General features: G+C 40.9%; 1 protein-coding gene across 3 annotated transcripts in view; it reads left to right on the top strand.

Annotated features, from left to right (window-relative positions):
• Positions 1–25,617, top strand: part of txndc16 (thioredoxin domain containing 16) — a 58,965-nt gene extending 33,348 nt beyond the window's left edge. For all 3 annotated transcript variants that reach the window (XM_055863873.1, XM_055863871.1, XM_055863872.1), the window contains 4 exons: positions 2,310–2,448; positions 10,776–10,951; positions 11,354–11,544; positions 24,413–25,617. In XM_055863873.1, coding sequence (XP_055719848.1) covers positions 2,310–2,448; positions 10,776–10,951; positions 11,354–11,544; positions 24,413–24,657 — 751 coding nt within the window. In that variant the 3' untranslated portion in view covers positions 24,658–25,617. The remainder of the gene's footprint in view (positions 1–2,309; positions 2,449–10,775; positions 10,952–11,353; positions 11,545–24,412) is intronic.

The raw sequence follows: 25,617 nt of genomic DNA, 5'->3' as shown, positions 1-25,617 counted from the left end.
TTAAATTGCCCTTGCCTAATGATTTGTGTCTGCAGCGGAGCTTGCATCTCGGCTATCCTCACCACAAGGCGATAGTTCTCCTGTATACAGTGCATTTGGAAAGTATTCAGACTCATTTTTCCACTTTTTTGACGTTATAGCCTAATTATTAAAAAAGGTTTAAATAGTTTCCCCCCATCAATCTACACACAATACCCCTTTTACATTTTTTTTCTTGCAAATGTATTAACAATAATCTGAAATCTCAAATTTACATAAGTATTCAGACCCTTTACTCAGTACTTTGTTAAAGCACCTTTGGCAGCATTCACTGTCTTGGGTATGATGCTACAAGCTTGGCACACCTGTATTTGGGGAGTTTCTCCCATTCCTCTCTGCAGATCCTCTCAAGCTCTGTCAGGTTGGATGAGGAGCGTTGCTGCACAGCTATTTTCTGGTCTCTCCACAGATGTTCGATCTGGTTCAAGTCCGGGCTCTGGCTGGGCCACTCAAGGACAGTCAGACACTTGGTTCGAAAGTACTCCTGCATTATCTTGGCTGTGTGCTTTGGGTCGTTGTCCTGTTGGGGTGAAGATTCACCTTCCAGTCTGAGGTCCTGAGAGCTCTGGAGCAGGTTTTCATCAAGGATCTGCATATTTTGCTCTGTTCATCTTTCCCTCGATCCTGACTAGTCTCTCATTCCCTGCTGCTGAAAAACATCCCCACAGCATGATGCTGCTGTCACCATGCTTCACTGTAGGGATGGTGCCAGGTTTCCTCCAGACATTTCCTGGCATTCAGGCCAGAGTTCAAACTTGGTTTCATCAGACCAGAGAATCTGGTTTCTCATGGTCTGAGAGTGTTTAGATGCCTTTTGGCAAACACCAAGCGGGCTGTCTTGCCATTCGCTGAGGACCGGCTTCCGTCTGGCCACTCTACCATAAAGGCCTGATTGGTGGAGTGCTGCAGAGATGGTTGTCCTTCTGGAAGATTCTCCCATCTCCAGAGGAACTGGAGCTCTGTCAGATGGACCATTGGATTCTTGGTAATTTCCCTGACCAAGGCCCTTCTTCCCCGATTGCTCAGTTTGGCCAGGCAGCTAGCTCTAGGAAGAGTCTTCTTCCATTTAAGAATAATGGAGTCCACTGTGTTCTTGGACCTTCAATGCTGCATAAATGTTTTGGTACCCTTCCCCAGATCTGAGCCTCGACACAATCCTGTCTTGGAGCTCTACGGACAATTACTTCGACATAATAGCTTTGATTTTGCTCTGACATGCACTGTCAACTGTGGGACCTTTTTATATAGACAGGTGTGTGCTTTTCCAAATCATGCCCAATCAATTTAATTTACCACCGGTGGACTCTAATCAAGTTGTAGAAACATCTCAAAGATGATCAATAAAAACAGATGCACCTGAGCTCAATTTCAAGTATCATAGTAAAGGGTCTGAATACTTATGTAAATAAGATATTTAAGTTTTTAAATTTGCAAACATTTCTTAAAACCTGTTTTTCGCTTTGTTATTTGGGGTGTGTTTGTGTGTGGATTTGCTGAGAAAAAATAATTACATTTTAGATTAAGGCTGTAATGTGGAAAAAGTCAAGGAATCTGAATACTTTCAGAAGTCACTGTATTACGAGTACGGCAACTGCAATCAGAAGGCATAATGTTACTTAGCTTTTATATTTTGGCCGGAGGAGGTCCTGCAGATCTATGTCCAGATAAGGCATTGAATTAAAAAGGCAAAATGAAGACCTTGGTAAGCGTGTTAAATACCGAGTTTGATTAAATACGTTATTCAGAGGTGAAAAAGTTGAGCAGGTAGCCAAGTCACAACAAGCAGTACGGAGACAGAACGTGGAAATGCTTTGGGTCACCAGTCAAAAGATCCAACTAGACTGCATATATCTGATATCATGACAAAAATGTATGTACTAGTCTCACTTCGACTCATGGCGCTCATACGGCGACTGTGGGAAGAGACTACAATGAATGTAAAATAGATATGCCAACCCCACCAAGTATTTATCTGGAATAGGGTACTTATTTGGGTATATGCATATATCCTTGGTATTCTAAGGGCCATTGCAAATTTAGGGTGTGTGGGTGTGGGCTCCTCTGGAAATTGCGAAAGATATCTAACCATATCTCTCGGTCTTCTGGAGGGAAGGTACTGTATGTACCAGGAATGGCTTGATGTCAGTACCACAGTGTGTGTATATTATGTGTGTTTGAGAGAAGCTATCTTTTTTGTTGTTGTAATATAATGAATATTGATGTTCCTTCTGGGAGGGGAAAAAGTTATTCTAATGTATTTCTGTTCTCAGGGCTGTGGAGTATTCTGTGACGCTGCCTGCCATTCTGGTGTCACGAGGACCTACAGGCCAAACTGAGGCTCATTCTCTCAACCTCTCCATGCCGGACCAACTGGTCACACACATCCAGAGAGCATTACTGGATACATTTGTAAGTCTGTTTGTATAACAGTTTGATAGAAATGCCACCCCCCCAAAAATAATCCATCAAACATTTGAATGGATATAGGCTTTTTTAACTATTTGAAAAACACTATTGCTGTGTGTACACATACTGTATGTGCAGACAGAGAAAGAGAGGGGCTATATATGGCCTGATTCAAAGATTTGATTGGTGGAATCAAGTGTGTAGTACTAGTTCAAAAATGTACACACCTTTGGGTCCCCAGGACTAGGATTTAAGAAACATCGACCTAAAAAATGAAGGGGTACGCCAGTGTTTTTATACTAGGGTGTCTGTCTGTCCGTCTATACGTGTGTTCATCTGTACAGCGTTCTTCTAATATATCATATTTTTGGTCATTGTAATAATTTGAGTAGTTGAACCAGGATGAGTGTATCATCTTCCTCTGAACAAAACAGAGGAAGTCGTATTTATTTGAAGTCGTATTTATTTGAAGTCGCATCAGGCAATCTGATTTATTTCTATGAAAAACGTAGAAACACTTTGATTGCAATTTGCCACCACATATCTGTAAGAAATAACAATTTCTCACTACCAGATATGAGACACAAATCACAAATGTTTTGACACACACAAGCCATTTGTTAAGATGACAAAAGCGTTCCCATTATGGCATCTCAATTACGAGTACTTAACAGATTATTTCCGGCCACCCTACAGTGGTTGCTCAACTAAGTTTTGAGATTATGCTGTGAGATTTAGAGGTAATGTATCTCCCTCTAAAATAATTATAAATAACAAAATGGCTTTATTTCCAAATTAGTAAGAATGTCTCACCCCATGTTCAAGAATGGCCTTTTTCTCGTTCACTTCAGGTTATTTGAAAACAAAATCATGTTTTAAACAAGCCAGAGAAAGTTGGTTGCAATTTCAGTTTAATCCACCAGAAAAGACAGAACAAATAATACAACAAATATTGTGGTTAAACTCAAATATACTAATTGATTAAAAAAATACTTTATTAGCTGTACTAGATTTTCCATTCCTCCTGAAAGCCCTAATCTGCTCACTTAAATGAATAGAAATCCTCATTATGGTGCTACAGTATGTTGTTACAGCATAATCAAAGTGAGGAGAATTGGCGATCTCCTAGATACTTATGGCCTATTCTAAGATAAGTCACACCTTTCCAGTACTCCTCCCCCCGACCCCAACTCCACCCTTAACACAGTTACTATTCAAAAACGAGCTGTTTATCAAAAAAAAATGACATTGTGAGAAAAGAGAACAGACATCCTTTTCATCAAACCAGCTTCTTTCTATGGTGCTACCCGTTCCAGGGTTAGGCCCGTACCACCAGAGGAAATGAGCCGGCGCTGAGAGGATCACACCAAGCAGAAAGAGAAACATTATCTGAGGGCAGCGATACGGGCGACAGCTGATGCATTGGTCCAGAGCCAGGCGGTGAATGACACAGTTGAAGAGGGCGAGGAACGAGATGGAGTCACAATCCATGCCAGGCACACCTGTGAGCTCTGGAACTCTACCTCCGACAGGCAGTCAACATACACTACCGTTCAAATTTTTGGGGACACTTAGAAATGTCCTTGTTTTTGAAAGAAAAGCTTCTTTTTTTTTGGTCCATTTTTAAAATAGCATCAAATTGATCAGAAATTCTGTGAAGACATTTAATGTTGAAAATGACTTGTTACTGGAAACAGCTGATAAAAAAAAAAAAAAAAAAAATGGAATGTCTACATAGGCGTACAGAGGACCATTATCAGCAACCATCACTCCTGTGTTCCAATGGCACGTTGCGTTAGCTAATCCAAGTTTATCATTTTAAACGGCTAATTGATCATTAGAAAACCCTTTTGAAATGTTAGCACAGCTGAAAACTTGTTCTGATTTATAGAAGCAATAAAACTGGCCTTTTAGATTAGTTGAGTATCTGGGTCATCAGCATTTGTGGGTTCAGTTACAGGCTCAAAATGGCCACAAACAAAGAAGTTTGTGGCCATTCGTCAGTCTTTTCTTGTTCTGAGAAATGAAGGTTATTCCATGTGAGAAATTGCCAAGATACTGAAGATCTTGTACAACGCTGTGTACTACTCCCTTCACAGAACAGCGCAAACTGGCTCTAACCAGAATAGAAAGAGTGGGATGTGCCGGTGCACAACTGAGCAAGAGGAAAGGTACATTAGTGTCTAGTTTGAGAAACGGACGCCTCACAAGTCCTCAACTGGCAGCTTCATTAAATAGTACCCACAAAACACCAGTCTCAACGTCAACAAGGAAGAGGCAACTCCGGGATGCTGGTCTTCTAGGCAGACTTCCTCTGTCCAGTGTCTGTGTTCTTTTAGCCATCTTAATCTTTTCTTTTTATTGGCCAGTCTGAGATATGGCTTTTTCTTTGCAACTCAGGCTAGAAGGCCAGCATCCCAGAGTCACCTCTTCATAGAGTCGCCTCTATACAAAAGTTCGAACATTTGAAAAGAAATCATGAAAAATAAAACACTTATACAGATTATCTTGATTAGGTAAGTATTCAACCCCCTGAGTCAATACATGGGGAATCACCTTTTTCAGTGATTACAGCTGTGAGTCTTTCTGGGTAAGTCTCGAAGAGCTTTGCACACCTGGATTGTACAATATTTGCACATTTATTCTTAAGTTTCTTCAAGCTCTGCAAGTTGGCTGTTAATCATTGCTAGACAGCCATTTTCAAGTCGATTTAATTCAAAACTGTAACTAGACCACTCAGGAACATTCAATGTTGTATTGGTAAGCAACTTCAGTGTATATTTGACCTTTGTTTTTTAGGTTAGACCACTAACCCTAGACCACTGTGGCGCAGTGGTCTAGGGCACTGCATCGCAGTGTTAGCTGCGCCACCAGAGTCTCTGGGTTCGCGCCCAGGCTCTGTCGCAGCCAGCCGCGACCGGGAGGTCCGTGGGGCGACGCACAATTGGCATAGCGTCGTCCGGGTTAGGGAGGGTTTGGCCGGTAGGGATATCCTTGTCTCAGTATGTAAATGTAATAAAATGTATGCACTCTACTGTAAGTCGCTCTGGATAAGAGCGTCTGCTAAATGACTAAAATGTAAATGTAAAAATGTTATCGACCTGCTGAAAGGTGAATTTGTGTCCGTGTCTGTTGGAAAACAGACTGAAGCAGGTTTTCCTCTAGGATTTTACCTGTGCTTAGCTCTATTCTGTTTCTTTGTATCATAACCTCCGTAGTCCTTACTGATGACAAGCATACCTATAACATGATGCAGCCACGATCATGCTTGAAAATATGGCGTTTTATTCAGTAATGGGTTGTATTGGATTTGCCCAAAACATAACGCTTTGTATTCAGGACATAAAGTTTAAAAAAAAATGCGGTTTTACTTTAGTGCCTTAATGCAAATTGGATGCATGTTTTGGAATATTTTTATTCTGTACAGGCTTCCTCCTTTTCACCCTATAATTTAGGTTAGTATTGTGGCGTAACCACAATGTTGTTGATCCATCCTCAGTTTTCTCCTATCACAGCCATTAAACTCTGTAAATGTTTTAAAGTCACTATTGGCCTCATGGTGAAATCCCTGAGTGGTTTCCGTCCTCTGGCAACTGAGTTAGGAAGGATGCCAGCACTTTGTAGTGACTGGGTGTATTGATACACCATCCAAAGTGTAATTAATAACTTCACCATGCTCAAAGGGATATTCAATGTCTGCTTTTATATATTTTTTAAATTACGAGGCATTGGAAAACCTCCTTGGTCTTTTGTGGTTGAATCTGTTTGAAAATCACTGCTAAACTGAGGGATCTTACAATTATCTGTATGTGTGGGTTACTGAGATGAGGTAGTCAATCAAAAACCATGTTAAACACTATTGCACAGAGTCCATGCAACTTGTGACTTAAGCAAATTTTTACTCCTGAACTTATTAAAATATAGGGGTTGAGTACTTATTGACTCAAGACATTTCAGCTTTTCATTTTGTATTAATTAGTCAAATTAATACCACTTTGACATTATGGGGGTATTGTGTGTAGATGGTGACAAATCAAAATTGAATCAGTCTTGAATTCAGACTGTAAAACAACAACATTTGGAAAAAGTCAAGGGGTGTGACTACTTTCTGAAGGCAGTGTAAGTGAATTTGTCCAAATACTTATGACTTCTTCAAATGGGGGGACTAGATACAAATGCTTTTAATTACATTTTTAAACAGCAGAACATGTATGAAATACCCTCAATAAAGCTGACTTCTGTACTGTCGCTTAATATGAAACATTCTGGAGTATAGCCAAATAAAACATTTTAGCTTCACTGTCCAAATATGTATGAAGGAGTGTATTTCGTAGTGTAATGGAGTATGTTGGGAATGAGCAAATGGAGACAAGCGTTGTAGTGATGTGCTCCTCTACTTTTTGTGGTATTTTTTTTTTTTTACACCAATTGGTAGTTCAGTCTTGTCCCATCACTGCAACACCTGCACGGACTCAGGAGAGGTATGTGTCCTCCAAAACACGACCCTGCCAAGCCGCACTGCATCTTGACACACTGCTCGCTTAACCTGGAAGCTAACCGCACCAATGTGTCGGAGGAAACACTGCTCCCCGGCCGCCACGAGTCGCCGGAGTACAATGGGACAAGGACATTCCAGCTGGCCAAATCCGGATGATGCTGGGTCAATTGTGCGCCGCCTCATGGGTCTCCTGGTTGTAGCCGGCTACGACAGCCTTGGATCAAACCCAGGTCTGTAGTGACGCCTCAAGCACTGTGATGCAGTGCCTTAGACCGCTGCGCCACTCGGGAGGCCGTTCCTCTACTTTTCATAGGTAGTCAATTTTATAAATGCGTATTACCAAATTTCCTAATGGATTATTCTTAATTGTTTTAATTATAATGTTCTCGTACTTTGAGTGTTAATCAGATATATAGAGTGCTTTGATCTTGGTCTCTTGGATTTCTTCACTTGATATTCTTACATAGTGTGTTTTAAAATGTATTTAATACAATATTTTAAGTCAAAATACACTGTCGACGTGGACAATTTTTTTTCAACATTTGTTAAAGATTCATAGAAGTTAAATCACTAAAATATAGTTGTTGCATGAGTATTCAGCTCCCTTAGTCAATACATGTTAGAAACACTTTTACCCAAGACACAGCTGTAGTCGCTGCCAAGTCAATGCGTTACACACCTGGATTATGCAATAGTAGCTTATTTTTTTGTCTTAAATAAAATATTAAGCTCTCTGATGGCAATTTTGAAGTCTTGCCATTTTCAACTTGGCAGTGGTGGAAAAAGTACTCAATTGTTATACTTGAGTAAAAGTATTTGGGTTTTAAATGTACTTAAGTATTGTTAGGTTCTAATTTTCAGAGTGCAAACTCAACGGACACTAAGAAAGCTTTAAACCAAGTTTATTCTGTCCAGAGGGTCAATACAGCTGCATTAGACAAAAACATGGTTTTACCCGTGGTAGTATACATTCCCCGCTTTGGTTGTAGTCTCCTCCTTATCACTAAACATTGCATCATTATTGCAGGGAGCTGAGTGATATGGGCCTTACGCGGTTCCTCCCCTTATAAGTGCTGCTACATGTGATTGTTTTCCCTGCACTCAGCCCTTTCCAAACTTACTGATGACTCCCCTCATGTCTCTATTATACCTAATGATTAATAATATATAAAGCTCAGAAACCAAACCTGTCAGTATCAAAAGTAAAAGTAATAAATCATTACAAATTCCTTATCTTTTAAGCAAACCATAACAGCACACTTGTTTTTCTTTTTCCGGATAGCCAAGGGCACACTGATATAATTTACAAATGAAGCATTTGTGTTTATTGAGTATGTCAGATCAGAGACCGTAGGGATGACCAGGGATGTTCCCTTGATAAGTGTGTGAATTGGACCAATTTCCTGTCCTGCTAAGCATCCAAAATGTAACGAGTACTTTTGGATTTCAGGGAAAATGTATGGAGTAAAAAGTACATTACATTTTTTAGGAATGTAGTGAAGTAAAAGTTGTCAAGCATAAATTAAGTGCAGATACAAAAAAAAAAGTTTGTATTTTTACCTAAATACTTTACACCATTGCTTCTTGGTTAACGATTCCAGTGTCGGTTTGGCCTTCTGTTGTAGGTTATTGTCCGGCTGAAAGGTGAATTCCTCTCCCAGTGTCTAGTGTAAAGGAGACTGAAGCAGGTTTCCTCTAGGATTTTGCCTTTGCCTAGCGCCATCCCGTTTCTTTTTATCCTGGAAAAACTCCCCAGTATATGCTGATGTCAAGAATACCCATCCCATGATGCAGCCACCACCATGCTTGAAAATAAGGCTGCAGTTACTCAGTGATGTATTGTTGGATATGCCCCAACCATAAGGCTTTGCATTTAGGCCAGAAAGTGTATTCCTTTGCCATGTTTTTTTTGTAGTATTACTTTAGTGCCTTGTTGCTTACAAGATGCATGTTCTGTATATTTGTATTCTTCCTTTCACTCTGTCATGGGGAGTTAGGTAGCCTAGTGGTTTGAGCGTTGGACTAATAACCGGAAGGTTGCAGGATTGAATCCCCGAGCTGACAAGGTAAAAATCTGTCGTTCTGCCCCTGAACAAGGCAGTTAACCACTGTTCCTTATTGAAAATAAGAATTTGTTCTTAACTGACTTTCCTAGTTAAATAAAGGTAATACAAATGTAAGTAATTATTGTGGAGTTGTTACAATGTTGATCCATCCTCAGTTTTCTACCATCACCCATGGCCTGTAACATCCCTGAGCAGTTTCCTTCCTATCCTACAGCTCCGTTAAGGACGGCTGTCTTTGTCTGGCTAGTTTAATACATAATCCATAGCATAATTATTAACTTGACCATGCTTAAAGAGATATTCAAGGCCTCCTGAGTGGCGCAGTGGTCTAAGGCATTGCATCGCTGTGCAACTAGAGATTCTGGGTTTGAGTACATGACCTGGAGACCCATGAGACGGTGCACAATTGGCCCAGCATCGTCCGGGTTAGGGGAGGGTTTGGCTGGCCAGGATGTCCTTGTCCCATCGTGCACTAGTGACACCTGTGGCGGGCAGTGCACGATGTACAGTGTTTCTGACATGTTGGTGCAGCTGGCTTCCGGGTTAAGTGGGCATTGTGTCTTGAAGCAGTGCAGCTTTGTTGGGTTGTGTTTCAGAGCACGCACGGCTCTCGACCTTCGGCTCTCCCGAGTCCGTACGGGAGTTGCAGCGATGAGACAAGACTGTAACTACCAATTGGGGAGTTAAAGGGAGTAAAAAAAAAAGTGATATTCAATGTCTGGTTTGTTATTGTTACCCATCTACCAATGGCTGACCTTTGAGGCTTTCAAAATGCTCCCTTCGTCATTCAAAAATAATTTCAACCTCTATTATTTTCCATGTAATTTATGTGATTGAAGCCTAAATTTAGGCTTGCCCATCTAAGCCAATTTTGGCTTAAATCACATATGTAACTAGTGTGTGCGTGTGTACAGTTGAAGTCGGAAGTTTACAAACACTTAGGTTGGTGTCATTAAAACTCGTTTTTCAACCACTCCACCAATTTTTTGTTAACAAATTATAGTTTTGGCAAGTCAGTTAGGACATCTACTATGTGCATGACACAAGTCATTTTTCCAACAATTGTTTACAGACAGATTATTTCACTTAATCACAATTCCAGTGGGTCAGAAGTTGACATACACTTAGTTGACTGTGCCTTTAAACAGCTTGGAAAATTCCAGAAAATGATGTCATGGCTTTAGAAGCTTCTGATAGACTAATTGACGTCATTTGAGTCAATTGGACCTGTGGATGTATTTCAAGGTCCACCTTCAAACTCAATGCCTCTTTGCTTGACATCATGGGAAAATCAAAAGCAATCAGCCAAGACCTTAGAAACAAAATTGAGGCCTCCACAAATCTGGTTCATCCTTGGAAGCAATTTCCAAACGCCTGACAGTACCACGTTCATCTGCACAAACAATAGTACACAAGTATAAACCGCATGGGACCACGCAGTCGTCATACCGCTCAGGAAGGACCTAAGACGGGGAATTTTTACTAGGATTAAATGTCAGGAAAAGTTTAAATGTATTTGGCTAAGGTGTATGTAAACTTCCGACTTCAACTGTATGTGTGTGATTTTTATTTAGCTTTTCTTTCTTTTTTTAAATCAAATTTTCCTTCCACTTTGACAGTATTTTGTGTAGATTGTGGACAAAAGAATGAACATCAATTTTAATCCCACTTTGTAACAAAATAAAATCCAAGGAGTATGAATACTTTTGCAACACACTGTATTTATTATTGATCACCTTTTTTTGCTCTCTCTGTACCCCTTCCAGCCGGAATTGACAGTGGAGAACCTGCCCCTGTATCTGGAGCTAAAAAAACAACTTCTGGTGCTGTTTGTGGGAGAAGAGGAGAGGGGGAGGAAAGAGAACAAGAGAGTATTGGAGGATATGAGGAGTCTGCTGAACACAGGACTGATCAACCCCTACCTGCCCTGCTGGATCCACCTGTATGTACCGGAGTATTACGTGTTCCACGTCAATGAAGGGTTACAGTGGGTTTCAGAGTGTCGGGAACACAAAGTTCAGGGCAAGGCAGCCATAGCCCAATTATGTGACTGAAAGGTTTAGTTCTAGTGGCATTAGCATTAAATGTTCGTCATTGTCTTTATCTTGTCGTCCACTTGGGAGGAACAATTCAATATACTGTTTCAAGGCAAAGTATGATTCAGAATTGGGGTTTTATAACTCCATTGTCTTTTCAACTGCCAATGACCCACTATTCAACACGGATTGTCTTTTACTTTTGTCTTTGAATTGAATCTCAGCTCATTGACTGAGTCATGGTTGGATGGAAAAACCAGTGAATGCAGGGTGTATTTTGGTGTTGATGGGTATCTTGTGTGTTCCAGGGGTCGTACCCCTGCAGGTAAGGCTGTCCTGGAGGCATACTTGGGTTTCCTGCCCCTGCTTCCTGCCCTGGTGGTCTCCCAGCTGGCCACAGGAGGAGAGGTCTTCCACTACCCCACTGGCAGACCCCTAATGGTACAGCCCATTCTGCAGTGGCTACAGAGAGTGGAGGATGGTGAAGAACCACCTACAGGTATGGGGGGGGGGGGGGGGGTTAAAGTACTTGGTTAGTCCAGTGTCTCCTTGATTGACACACTTTACACTGGCAGTGACCAAAATGACCACTGTTAGAAATAAGTTTATCAGCAAAGAACAGTTAAAGAAAAATAACTTTGGTTTGCTTCCCCCTATGGAAGTGCACTCTATGATGATTGACGAATGCTGCATTTGCACCTGCAGTTTCTGGCCTTTAAAACCTCTCTAGGGTAGGCGGGACGCTACTGTCCCACTTGGCCAAAAACCAGAGGAAATGCAGAAAAAAAATCTGAATGGTTTGTCCTCGGGGTTTTGCCTGCTAAATAAGTTATGTTATACTCACAGACATGATTCAAACAGTTTTAGAAACTTCAGAGTGTTTTCTATCCAAATCAACTAATAATATGCATATCTTATCTTCTGGGGATCTTCTGAGTAGCTGGCAGTTGAATTTGGGTATGCTTTTCATCCAAATGTGAAAATGCTGCTCCCTATCCTAGATAAGTTTTAAGGGGGCACAGCCCTGCTGCCATGGCTGCAAGTTGAAGGCTCTGACTACCAGCTCCTATTTGCACGTTCCCAACATCAGTTAATTCATTCACCACTGCCTCTGTCCATATGTATTACTTGTGTATAAAAGTGTTGTGCTACATATGCAAATGTAAGCGTGTCTGGTTGTGTTGAGATGGTACTTTGTCTTCATGCACAGAAATGTGCATTGCGTCACATGCTCCACATCACACACATAATCTGTAGTCATGTCAACACAACGTATTAATCACATTATACATTTCCCATTCTCTACTCTATGGGTCAGTGAATAATGGAGTAGGCTGATCTTATGGTCTCTTTCCTGATTGTGTCATTCAAGCCATTCTGTGTACGTACTGTATGTGCTTTCCTGTCAATTGAGACTTTGCCAAGAGACTAATCTCAGGTGTCTGTGTATTGTACCACACAGCTCCGTCTCACCACCATTCATGAGATCACCACCTCTATTTATTCATTCATTCAAACCTCTTTCTCCAGTGCCTTTTTGAGCTAATCCAATCGCTATTGTTTTGTGGGCGGATTAGTATTGTATATGTGTGTGACAGACTGCTGGTTTCTACCCAAAATGCACACTCATCGACAGACCTCCAAAGACTAGGCGTCAGGTTTTTCTTTCAGTTATTCCACTTCTAGTGACACAGAGGGAGCTGAAAATGAAGGAAGTACAGTAGAGGAAGAAGGAGGGTGTTTTCCTGAGACGCTTCCAATCCACATCCTCTGTCTCTGGAGGGAACTGTATCTCTTAATTGTGTCTGATGGTTGCCAGTTATAGTCCTGAGTCATCATACAGCACTCACCATAGATTTAGTTTTTTTTTCAGGCTAACGCCCCCTCTTTCTGGTTTGTGTTCATTAGGCATCAAACGGAAGAAAACGGACTGAAAGGGGGATGGCCTACCTGGAGTTGTCCAATAAGAAACGCTTGTTTTTAATGAATACGAGAGTTTGTATTCATCCATCATAATCAGAAACCCTATAGACATCAATTACAGTGGTTCAGTAGTATGGTGGTTAAACTTTGACGGAAAGGTACATTTGCTGTTAGGACATCTTATGATACTCGTGTTTCTATACTAAGCTTACTGTATCTTACATTTGATTTGGGTTTTGATCCGTATTAACATTTTGTTCAGTTACGAAATGTGGAAATATCGTTTAGGAAAAAATCATACTTGGAAGAAGTTCATTTTTAGATGCGTTAAGAATTCAATCTCGACTATTCTGTATACCGTTGCAGATAGCGCTGCGATGTCTGGAGCTGACACTACTCCCAATTCCACAGACTGTGAACCAGTCTGCTCTATACAATACATTTCTGTCTGGACGTTTGGTAACATTTCACCCTCCCGAACAAATCCGAGGTCTTTCCCACCAAACTGCTTGCATTTACCAGAGGGATCCAAACCCATTGAGAGTATGGCAGATAACTCCTTTCAAGCTCGACCAGGCGATAATGCACACATCCTGTTCATATGTCTTGGCTTCTCATTTATGTGTAATTCAAAACCGATCCATTGTCTCAGTCTGAGTATATGACATTTACAGTTGCTTTCAAAGGCAAGCCCAATCCCACTAAAGCCTGAATTGACAGTAGAGTGGGTCGTTGGCTCACATTTCTCTCCTCTCTACGCATTGATGACTAATGCCATATCATGTCTTGTGTTTTATAGACACACTCACACCTTCTAGACACACTCACATTTGAGAGGTTGGAGCACAGGGTCAGTCATGGTAAAGGGACAATGGAGCAGTTTAGGTTAAATGCCTTGCTAAAGGGAACAACCGTTTGAGATGGCCTTCAGGATTTGATACCAGCTACCCCTACCAGTAGACATTTTCAGTACCTCTTGTTGCTGGCACCCCTCTTTAACCTCTACACCCATTGTCAGGTTGACAAAGTGGCTTGTATCAAATCCGACTGTAAATTTGACCTTTCAGTCGACCCGGCAATAATGCACAAAACCCGCATCATTACTCTACAGTGTAATTCAAGCATTGACTCATTGTCTAAGTACATGCCATGTTACAGTTACTTTCAAAGATGCTCTCAATCGCACTAAAGCCTGATTTGACAGTAGTGTGTTGGCTCATGTTTCTCCCCTCTCTCGCTACGTATTAACTGCTAATGCGTTCAACTCTCCACACGATGATCATTGTCCATTTATCACAGAGCTGAAAATTTGACTGCTTCATCCCAACTCTTTGAAAAACACACACACACACACAGCGAGACGAGTTTTGAGCACAGGGTCAGCCATAGTAAAGCCTGGAGCAGGGCACAAATGCAGGAGATGGCATCTAGGATTTGATACAGACCTGTGATTTGAAACGGCAACCCTCTGGTTGATGGCACGCCTCTCACGTCTAGGATCTGCACCCATTGGCAAGGTGACAAAATTACTCCTTTCATGGTCGACCAGGTGATAATGTACACAACCTACATCATGACTTTACTGTGTAATTCAAGCATTGTATTGTTGTAAATGTCATGTACTCAGACAGTTACTTTTAAAGACCAGCCCAATCCCACTAAAGCCTGAAATGACAGTAGAGTGGATTTTTGGCTCACATTTACCCCTCTCTACACATTGACGGCTTATGCATTCCACTCACCGCACAATGAAGATGATGACTTTATTGTCCATTTCCTAGAGACGGCCACAAAGTCTCTTAGTCAGTCTCTGTAAGCATGGAAATGGGAGATGGAATTGGCCCCATATTAAGTAACTGCTGTAAAAGCACAAGTTGTATATAATGCAATATTCCCGTCTGGAGAGACAAAGCTACTGTCTGGTTCAAAATGATTGGCACCCTTGATAAAGATGAGCAAAAAGACTATAATAAATAACACTGAACTATATTGTATGCAATAACAACAAAAAAGTGAATCTTTTATACTAATTGCTCAGAGATTTTGGTTTAACAAATCTCAAAGATAGGCACCAAAATGATTGGCTCACCTGTTTTCAATACTCCAACACCCTCCCTTTGCAAGGATAACGACACTGAGCTTTTTTTCTAAAACGTTTGAAATATTTGAGGGATCTTAGACCATTCCTCCATACAGAATCTTTCCAGGTCATTGATGTCCTTTGTCTGCACTTCTGAACTGCTCTCTTCAATTCAAACCACAGGTTGTCAATGTGGTTCAAGTCCGGGGACTGAGATGACCATTGCAAAATGTTGATTTTTGTGGTCAGTTAAGCATTTGATGTACTTGGGGTTATTGTTAGACCGCTGCATCTCAGTGCAAGAGGCGTCACTACAGTCCCTGGTTCAAATCCAGGCTGTGACTGGGAGTCCCGTAGGGCGGCGCACAATTGGCCCAGCGTCGTTCGGGTTTGGACGGGGTAGGCCGTCATTGTTAATAAGAATTTGTTCTTAACTGACTTGCCTAGTTAAGTAAAGTTTTTTTTGGTTTTGTTTTTTTATAGGTTTTTGGCTAAAATGTCCTGGTACTTGGTAACGTTCATGGTGTCGTTGATTTTAACCAGTGGAGGCAAAATAGTCCCATAACATCAAAGATCCATCACCAAATTTTACAGTAGATATGAGGTATTTTTTTGATATGCTTATATGGTCAGATGACATTAAAATCGAGCTCTTTGGCCACACACACCAGTGGTGGGTTTGGTGTTGGAGAACGGACGCATATGCAGAAAGTAACATTCACGTGTAAGAGTTGTTGGTTTCATTTGAAATCATTTACATTCAGAACTATTTTCAAATACATACCAAATATTAATTTAAAAATACTCTTTCAAATACGTCCAACGATACTGTATGTATTTGAAGTAATTGTAAATACATGGCAATACTTTCCAAATAGTATTTTCAAATGCATTCCAATATTCAACTATTGTTGTTTTTTCATATAAGGGTTATCTGAATACTTGTTTTGACATTTTAATGAAAGGTAATTGAGATACCTGGCAGTCTTTGAACCCAGATCTGTTATCTGAGCTGACACTGTCCCCCGGGCCCCGAAGACGTTGTCGATTTTAAGGCAGCCCCCCCCCCCCCCCCGCACCTCTCTGTTTCAGAGGGGTTGGGTTAAATGCGGAAGACACATTTCAGTTGAAGGCATTCAGTTGTACAACTGACTAGGTATCCCCCTTTCCCTTCCCTTATCTGCAAGGGGAGGGTTATAGATGATTGAAAACGGGTGCCAATATATTTTCTAGATTAAAAAAATACATTTTGTTGAACAAAATCTCTCTGAGCAATTGAATTAGTATAAAATATAATTTTCCCATGTTTTTGACCGTACAATCAATATAGCTCAGTATTTATATTATTATTACAGTACTTTTTTTGCTCCTCTTTATCAAGGGTGACAATAATTTTCTACCTGACTGTATATATAGATCATGAGTTATCTGTGAAGGGTCAAACCCTTACTTTTAGTGCTACAAAAGTGTACAGGCTATCACATAAACGTCTTTGGGTGTATATAGCACTTTTCTAGAACCCAATGTGGTGGTGTTATTATTAACATGAGGTATAGGTCACTCAAAGACGATTTTAGTATTTGTTCATTAGTCCATTTGTTAATACAACCCTAAACAAGTGTGCATGTCAGTAGTCAGGTTTTAAAGATGGAAAACTTACAGTACAGAGCAAAAACTGTGATGCAATTTGCATGTTAAGTGAACTATCCCTTTAACTGTGCACTACGGATCTGGTGTTTGATCCTGCTGGTCATTTTAGACTTTTTCTCCTGCTGTATCTATTTCAGAGCGCCAGTGGAAAATCTAATTCTAAATTTAAGTTCCACATGTTGTCATGGAATTATTCCTTATGTTCAGCAACCTATCCTTGACCTTGCACTAAAATCCAGCTGCATATTTGGTATTTTATCAGGATCCCCATCAGCTGTCACAAAAGCAACAGCTACTCTTCCTGTGGTCCACACAAAACATAAAACATGACATAATACAGAAACACTCAAGGACAGAACTACATTAAAAAATGTTTTGTCAAAGGCACACACACGTAGTCTACATATCAATACATACACACAAACTATCTAGACCAAATAGGGGAGAGGTGTTGTGCCGTGAGGTTTTGCTTATTTTTTTTCAAACCAGGTTTGCTGTTTATTTGCGCAATATGAGATGGAACGGAGTTCCATGCAATAATGGCTCTATGTAATACTGTACTCTTTCTTGAATTTGTTCTGGATTTGAGGACTGTGAAAAGACCCCTGGTGGGATAAGTGTGTGTGTGTGTGTGTGTGTGTGTGTGTGTGTGTGTCAAAGCTGTGTGTAAGTTGACTATGCAAACAATTTAGGATTTTCAACAATGTTTCTTTATAAAAATTTGTGATGCAGTCACTCTCTCCTCCACTCTTAGCCAAGAGAGACTGGCATGCATAGTATTTATATCAGCCCTCTGATTACAATGAAGAGCAAGACGTGCCACTCTGTTCTGGGCCAGCTGCAGCTTAAATAGGTATTTCCTTGGAGCACCCGACTACATGACTGGACAATAATCAAGATTACACAAAACTAGAGCCTGCAGAACTTTTTTGGAGTGTGGTGTCAAAAAAGCAGAACATCTCTTTATTATGGACAGACCTCTCCCCATCTCTGCAACCATTGAATCTACACTGCTCAAAAAAATAAAGGGAACACTTAAACAACACAATGTAACTCCAAGTCAATCACACTTCTGTGAAATCAAACTGTCCACTTAGGAAGCAACACTGATTGACAATAAATTTCACATGCTGTTGTGCAAATGGAATAGACAAAAGGTGGAAATTATAGGCAATTACCCCCAAAAAAGGAGTGATTCTGCAGGTGGTGACCACAGACCACTTCTCAGTTCCTATGCTTCCTGGCTGATGTTTTGGTCACTTTTGAATGCTGGCGGTGCTCTCACTCTAGTGGTAGCATGAGACGGAGTCTACAACCCACACAAGTGGCTCAGGTAGTGCAGTTCATCCAGGATGGCACATCAATGCGAGCTGTGGCAAAAAGGTTTGCTGTGTCTGTCAGTGTAGTGTCCAGAGCATGGAGGCGCTACCAGGAGACAGGCCAGTACATCAGGAGACGTGGAGAAGGCCGTAGGAGGGCAACAACACAGCAGCAGGACCGCTACCTCCGCCTTTGTGCAAGGAGGTGCACTGCCAGAGCCCTGCAAAATGTTACATTGAGTTACATTGTGTTGTTTAAGTGTTCCCTTTATTTTTTTGAGCAGTGTATATGTTTTGATCATGACAGTTTAAATTACTTGGCGTTACCTTAGATTGTAGTCTCCTCAACTCGTTCAACAGCCACCGTTCATTACCAGATTCAGCTGAGGTCTAGAACTTAGAATGATTTGTACCAAATACAATGCTCTTAGTTTGAGATGAGTTTATTACTGGCCACCCATTCCAAAATGGACTGCAACTCCTTTGTTAACCTGTCTAGGATGAGGGTGCCGCTAGCGGCACTCCCCCCCCCCCCCCCCCCCCCCCCACTGAAAAGGCAGAGCCGCGAAATTCAAAAAATATTTTTTTTTTAAATATTTAACTTTCACACATTAAAGTCCAATACAGCTAATGAAAGACACAGATCTTGTGAATCCAGCCAACATGTCCGATTTTTAAAATGTTTTACAGGGAAGACACAATATGTAAAGATGTACATCTATTACCTAAAAACACATTAGCATGATCCACAATCTTTTATTTGTCCACCAACACCAGTAGCTATCACCAATTCGGCTAAACTAAGATATTTATAGCCCCTAACCAAGAAAAAAACTCATCAGATGACAGTCTGATAACATATTTATGGTATGGGATAGGTTTTGTTAGAAAAAAGTGCATATTTCAGGTAGATGGCATAGGTTACAATTGCACCCACCGTCACAAATGGACTAGAATAACTACATTGAGCAACGTGTTTACCTACTTACTAATCATCAAACATTTCGTAAAAATACACAGCATACACTAATCGAAAGACACAGATCCTGTGAATACAGACAATATTTCAGATTTTCTAAGTGTCTTACAGCGAAAACACAATAAATCGTTATATTAGCATAGCACATAGCACATAGCAGCCCAGCATTGATTCTAGCCAAAGTGAGCGATAACATCAACATCGCCAAAATATATTAATTTTTTCACTAACCTTCTCAGAATTCTTCAGATGACACTCCTGTAACATCATATTACACAATCCATATAGAGTTTGATCGAAAATGTTTATATTTAGCCACCAAAATCATGGTTAGACAATGTGAAATGTAGCCAAGCTGGTGAGAAAATGTCCGTGCGCCACTTAGACAGTGATCTACTCTTATACATAAATACTCATAAACGTGACTAAAAAATATAGGGTGGACAGGGATTGATAGACAATTTAATTCTTAATACAATCGCGGAATTACATTTTTTTATTTATCCTTACTTTTCAATACAGTTTGCGCCAAGCGAAGCTACGTCAAAAAACATGGCGTCCTAAGCCACTAACATTTTTCGACAAACACGATTTATCATAATAAAAATGTCCTACTTTGAGCTGTTCTTCCATCAGTATCTTGGGCAAAGGATCCTTTCTTGGGAGTAATCGTCTTTTGGTGGAAAGCTGTCCTCTTGCCATGTGGAAATGCCAACTGCGTTCGGGATGAACTGGAAGCGTGCCCAGCAATTCACAGCGTTTCAGAAATAAATGTCCCAAAATCGCACTAAACGGATATAAATTGCTATAAAACGCTTTAAATTAACTACCTTATGATGTTTTTAACTCCCATAACGAGTAGAAACATGACCCGAGTAATATTACTCCCTCCACTAATGCTTGGAACAGGTGCGGGTCGGTGTCCTCTAGGCGCATGACGCACCAAGAAAAGAGTGACTAGCCTCAGGGTTTTTTAATTTGTAGTGCCTGTGAACGCGCAATCGACCCCATTCAAATCGTCATCACGTAAAGGCATCCAGGGGAAGACGTAAGCAGTGTCCGTATACTCATAGCAATAACAGTGCCCTTTTAACTGACTCCAGATCAGGGGCCAACATTTCTGAAATCTGACTCCATGTCAGGGAAATTGCTGTAGAATGGGCTCTGTTCCACTTAGAGACAAAATTTCAACTCCTATAGAAACTATAGACTGTTTTCTATCCAATAATAATAATAATATGCATATTGTACGATCAAGGATTTTGTGGGAAGCCGTTTCAAAAATTACACGATTAGCATAAATAGTCACAACAGCGCCCCCATCCTCAACAGGTTAAAGGTTTCAGTGACTTCATTAGCTGTGGTTGCTGATGCGTATATGGTTGACTCATCAGCATACAAGGACACACATTTTTTGTTTAATGCCAGTGGCAGGTCATTGGTAAAAATAGAAAAGAGTAGAGGGCCTAGAGAGCTGCCCTGCGGTACACCACACTTTACAGGTTTGACATGAGAGAAGCTTCCATTAAAGAAAACCCTTTGAGTTCTATTAGATAGCGCTGCCATATCATGGATTCAGAGGTTGAAACGCCATAAGTTTTTTTTCAACAACAGGTTATGGTAAATTACATCAAAGGCTGCACTGAAATCTAACAGTACAGCTCCCACATATCTTCTTATCAATTTCTTTCAACCAATCATCAGTCATCTGTACAGTACATGTTGGGTGCCCTTCTCTATAAGCATGCTGAAAGTCTGTTAATTTGTCAAACACAATTTTTTTCCAACAGTTTGCTATGAGCTCGCAGCAGGCTTATAGGTCTGCTGTTAGAACCAGTAAAGGTCGCTTTACCACCCTTGAGTAGCGGAATTACTTTGGCTTCCCTCCAGGCCTGAGGACAAAGACGTTCCTCTAGGCTCAGATTAAAGATATGACATTAAGGACTGGCAATAGATGGAAAGCTACTGAGGATGGTAGATGACTAAGTTGTCAGTGCCAGCAGGTTTGTCATTGTTGATCGATAACGATAATTTTTCCACCTCTCTCACTAACTTTACAAAATTCTAACTTGTAATGCTTTTTTTTCATTATTAGTTTTTTTATGCATGAATACGATGGCTCACTGTTCATTGTTGGGATTTCCTGTCTAAGTTTGCCCACTTTGCCAATGAAGTAATCATTAAATTAATTGGCAACATCAAATGGTTTTGTGATGAATAAGCAATCTGATTCAATGAAAGATGGAGTTGAATTTGTCTTTCTGCCCATAATTCCATTTAAACTACAATTTTTTTTTCCATAATTCTTTATATCGTTGATCTTGGCTTCATAATACAGTTTCTTTTTGTTTTTGTTGAGTTTAGTCACATAATTTATCAATTTGCAGTAAGTAAGCCAGTCAGATGTACAGCCAGACTTATTAGCCATTCCTTTTGCCCCATCTCTTTCAACCATACAGTTTTTCAATTCCTCATCAATCCATGGAGCCTGAGGCAGTTTCTTAACAGGTGCATGTTTTATCAATATTTGAAGAAGCAATTTCATAAATTCATCAAGTGCAGCGTCGACATGCTCCTTATTAAACAAATCCAAATATATTTTAGATTCTTCAAAGTAGCCACCCTTTGCCTTTGACAGTTTTGCACACTCTTGACATTCTCTCAACCAGTTTCATGAGGAATGTTTTCCCAACAGTCTTGAAGGAGTTCCCACATATGCTGAGCACTTGTTGGCTGATTTTCCTTCACTCTGCGGACCAACTTATCCCAAACCATCTCAATTGGGTTGAGGTAGGGTGATTGTGGAGGCCAGGTCATCTGATGCAGCACTCCCTCACGCTTCTCCTTGGTCAAAAAGCCCTTACACAGCCTGGAGGTGTGTTTGGTCATTGTCCTGTCATTGTCCTGAAAAATAAATGATCGTCCCATTGAGCGCAAACCAGATGGGATGGTGTATCGATGCAGAATGCTGTGGTAGCCATGCTGGTTAAGTGTGCCTCGAATTCTAAATAAATCACAGACCGTGTCACCAGCAAAGCATCCCCACGCCATCACACCACCTCCTCCATGCTTCACATTGGGAACCACACATGCAGAGATCATCCATTCACCTATTATGTGTCTCAAAGACACAGCGGTTGGAACCAAAAATAAAAAATAAAATCTCAGATTTCCACCAGTCTAATGTCCATTGCTCGTGTCTCTTGGCCAAGCAAGTCTCTTCTTATTGTTGGTTTCCTTTATGAGTGGTGTCCTTTCTTTGCAGCAATTTGACCACGAAGGCCTGATTCACGCAGTCGCCTCTGAACAGCTGATGTGGATGTGTCTGTTACTTGAACTCTGTGACGCATTTATTTCTGAAGCTGGTAACTCTAATGAACGTATCCTCTGCAGCAGAGGATCTGGGTCTTCATTTCCTGTGGTGGTCCTCATGAGAGCCAGTTTCATCATAGTGCTTGATGGTTTTTGCGACTGCACTTGAAGAAACGTTGAAAGTTCTTGAAATGTTCTGGATTGACTTACCGTCAAGTCTTAACCTGTTGAGGCTAGGGGGTGCTGTTGTCACTATTTATGGAAATCGTGTAATTTTTGAAACGGCTTCCTACTAAATTCTTGATCGTACAATATGCATATTATTATTATTATTATTATTGGATAGAAAACAGTCTCTAGTTTCTATAGCCGTTGAAATTTTGTCTCTGAGTGGAACAGAACTCATTCTACAGCAATTTCCCTGACATGGAGTCAGATTTCACACATTTTAGCCCCTGATCTGGAGTCAGTTAAAAGGTCACTGTTATTGCTATGAGCATACAGACACTGCTTACGTCTTCCCCTGGATGCCTTTACGTGATGATGCTTTGAATGGTATCGATTGCGCAATCACAGCCCCTATAAAACAAAAACACGTGTAGGTAGGAACTCTTTTCCAGGTGCGTCAGGCGCGCGGAGGACACCGACATACTCTTTTTCCAAGCATTAGTGTAGCCAGTTATATTTCTCCGGTCATGTTTCTACTCGTTATAGGAGTTAAAAACGTCATAAGGTAGTTAATTTCAACCGTTTTATAGCAATATATATCCGTTTAGTGCGATTTTGGGACATTTATTTCTGAGACACTGTGAATCTCTGGGCACGGTTCCAGTTCATGCCGAACGCAATGGGCATTTCTACATGGCAAGAGGACAGCTTTCGACCAAAAGACGATTAGACCCAAGAAAGGATTCTTTGCCCAAGATTCTTATTTTTTTTTATTAATTTCGCGGCTCTGCCTTTTCAGTGGAATGTGGGGGGAGGGGGGGGGGGTGCCAGACAGGTTAAAGTAATGATGGACTATCGTTTCTCTATGGTTATTTGAGCTGCTCTTGCCATAATCTAGACTTGGCCTAGAAGCAGTGGCTTCTTCCTTGCTGAGCAACCTTTCAGGTTATGTCGATTTAGGACTCGTTTTACTGTGGATATAGATACTTTTGTACCTGTTTCCTCCAGCATTTTCACAAGGTCCTTTGCAGTTGTTCTGAAATTGATTTGCACTTTTCGCACCAAAGTACGTTCATCTCTAGGAGACTGAACGTGTCTCCTTCCTGAGCGGTATGATGACTGCGTGGTCCCATGGTGTTTATACTTGCATACTATTGTTTGTACAGATGAACATGGTACCTTCAGGCGTTTGGAAATTGCTCCCAATGATGAACCAGATTTGTGGAGGTCTACCCATTTTTATGAGGTCTTGGCTGATTTATTTAGATTTTCCCAAGTCAAGCAAAGAGGCACTGAGTTTGAAGGTAGGCCTTGAAATACATCCACAGGTACACCTCCAATTGACTCAAATTATGTCATTATGTCAATTAGCCTATCATAAGCTTCTAAAGCCATGACATCATTTTCTGGAATTTTCCAAGCTGTTTAATGACACAATCAACTTAGTGTATGTAAACTTCTGACCCACTGGAATTGTGATAGTGAAATAATCTGTAAACTATTGTTGGAAAAATGACTTGTCATGTACATGTCCTAACCGACTTGCCAAAACTATAGTTTGTTAACAAGAAATTTGTGGAGTGGTTGAAAAATGAGTTTTAATGACTCCAACTTAAGTGTATGTAAACTTCCAACTTCAACTGTAGGTAGGTAGAAATGGAACCAAATGATCTGTTTTGTATTCAGTCCTTTTTAAATAGGATATATGGGCTACGGTATAGGTGGAATGTGATAGTCTGCCTATAACCAGCCTGAGTAAGTTTGTTCTCTTATAACGTTACTGTATGCTCTGTCAAAAAATAACCCCTAGCACATCTTTTCATGGGTTATATCGTTTTACGGATTTGTCTTGTTTTTCTTGTTTCTGTTTCTTCGGGTTTTTCTGGTGCTTTCTAAACAGGTTCTGCTTCTGTTCCTCTCTCTCTCCCCCACCCAGGTGTGATCGTGGATGAGAAATGGATGCCCTCCATGCCCTTCTACGACTTCCTGTCCGTCATGGACCAGGAAGTACCGGGCTATGCCTCCCAGAGGAGCGCTAAGACTAAAACAAGCCGGATTGAGAGAGCAGAGGGAGAGAAGAGCAGCAGTGGTGAAAGACAAGCCCGAGCTGGAGCACACAACCCCCAAGGGTCACCCACCACCAAGCCTCCACAGACGCCTCACCACCACTCTGAGCTATGAGGGGGCTAGAACAGCAGCCCTGACCTCTGAAGGCTGGAGGAAACCAATGACTGCTTAGATCAGAATCACCTCTAACAGATAAGCTACACTGACGCTATTAGATAGTGATAGCTTTATGGGCTGTGAGATCCACTGAGCCTCCTAGTATGTGGTTTAGCTGTTTTACAGTGCATTGGGAATGTATTCACACCCCTTGTCTTTTTCCACATTTTGTTCTATTACAGCCTTATTCTAAAATGGACTGAAAAGATCCTCATCAATCTACACACAATACCCCATAATGACAAAGCAAAAACAGGTTTTTAGACATTATAGCCACACACAAAATACATTAGCATGAGTATTTAGACCCTTTACTCAGTACTTTGTTAAAGCACCTTTGGCAGCGATTACAGCCTCCAGTCTTCTTGGGTACAGTATGACGCTACAAGCTTGGCACACCTGCACACAGATCCTGTCAAGCTCTTTCAGGTTGGATGGGGATTGTCGCTGCACAGCTATTTTCAGGTTTCCAGAGATGTTCAAGTCTGGGCTTTGGCTGGGCCACTCAAGGACATTCAAAGACTTGTCCTGAAGCCACTCCTGTGATGTCTTGGCTGTGTGCCTAGGGTCAATGTTCTGTTAGAAGGTGAAACTTTACCCCAGTCTGAGGTTCTGATTGCTCTGGAGCAGGTTTTCATGTGACTTTTACTGAGGAGTAGCTTTCATCTGGCCACTCTCATAAAAGCCTGATTGGTGGAGTGCTGCAGATATGGATAATTGAAATACATTCCAGGTGACTACCTCATGAAGCTGTTTGGGAGAATGCCAAGTGTGCAAAGCTGTCAAGGCAAAGGGTGGCTACTTTGAAGAATCTCAAATATAAAATTACACTTTTTGGGGTTACTACATGATTCCATATGTGTTATTTCATAGTGTAGAAAATAGTAAAAATAAAGAAAAACCATGGAATGAGGTGTC

This window comes from Salvelinus fontinalis, chromosome 15 (genome assembly GCF_029448725.1).
Source record: "Salvelinus fontinalis isolate EN_2023a chromosome 15, ASM2944872v1, whole genome shotgun sequence".
In the NCBI taxonomy this organism is placed as follows: domain Eukaryota; kingdom Metazoa; phylum Chordata; class Actinopteri; order Salmoniformes; family Salmonidae; genus Salvelinus; species Salvelinus fontinalis.
Note: the sequence above shows the minus strand (reverse complement) of the source record. Positions and strands in the feature narration are given on the sequence as shown.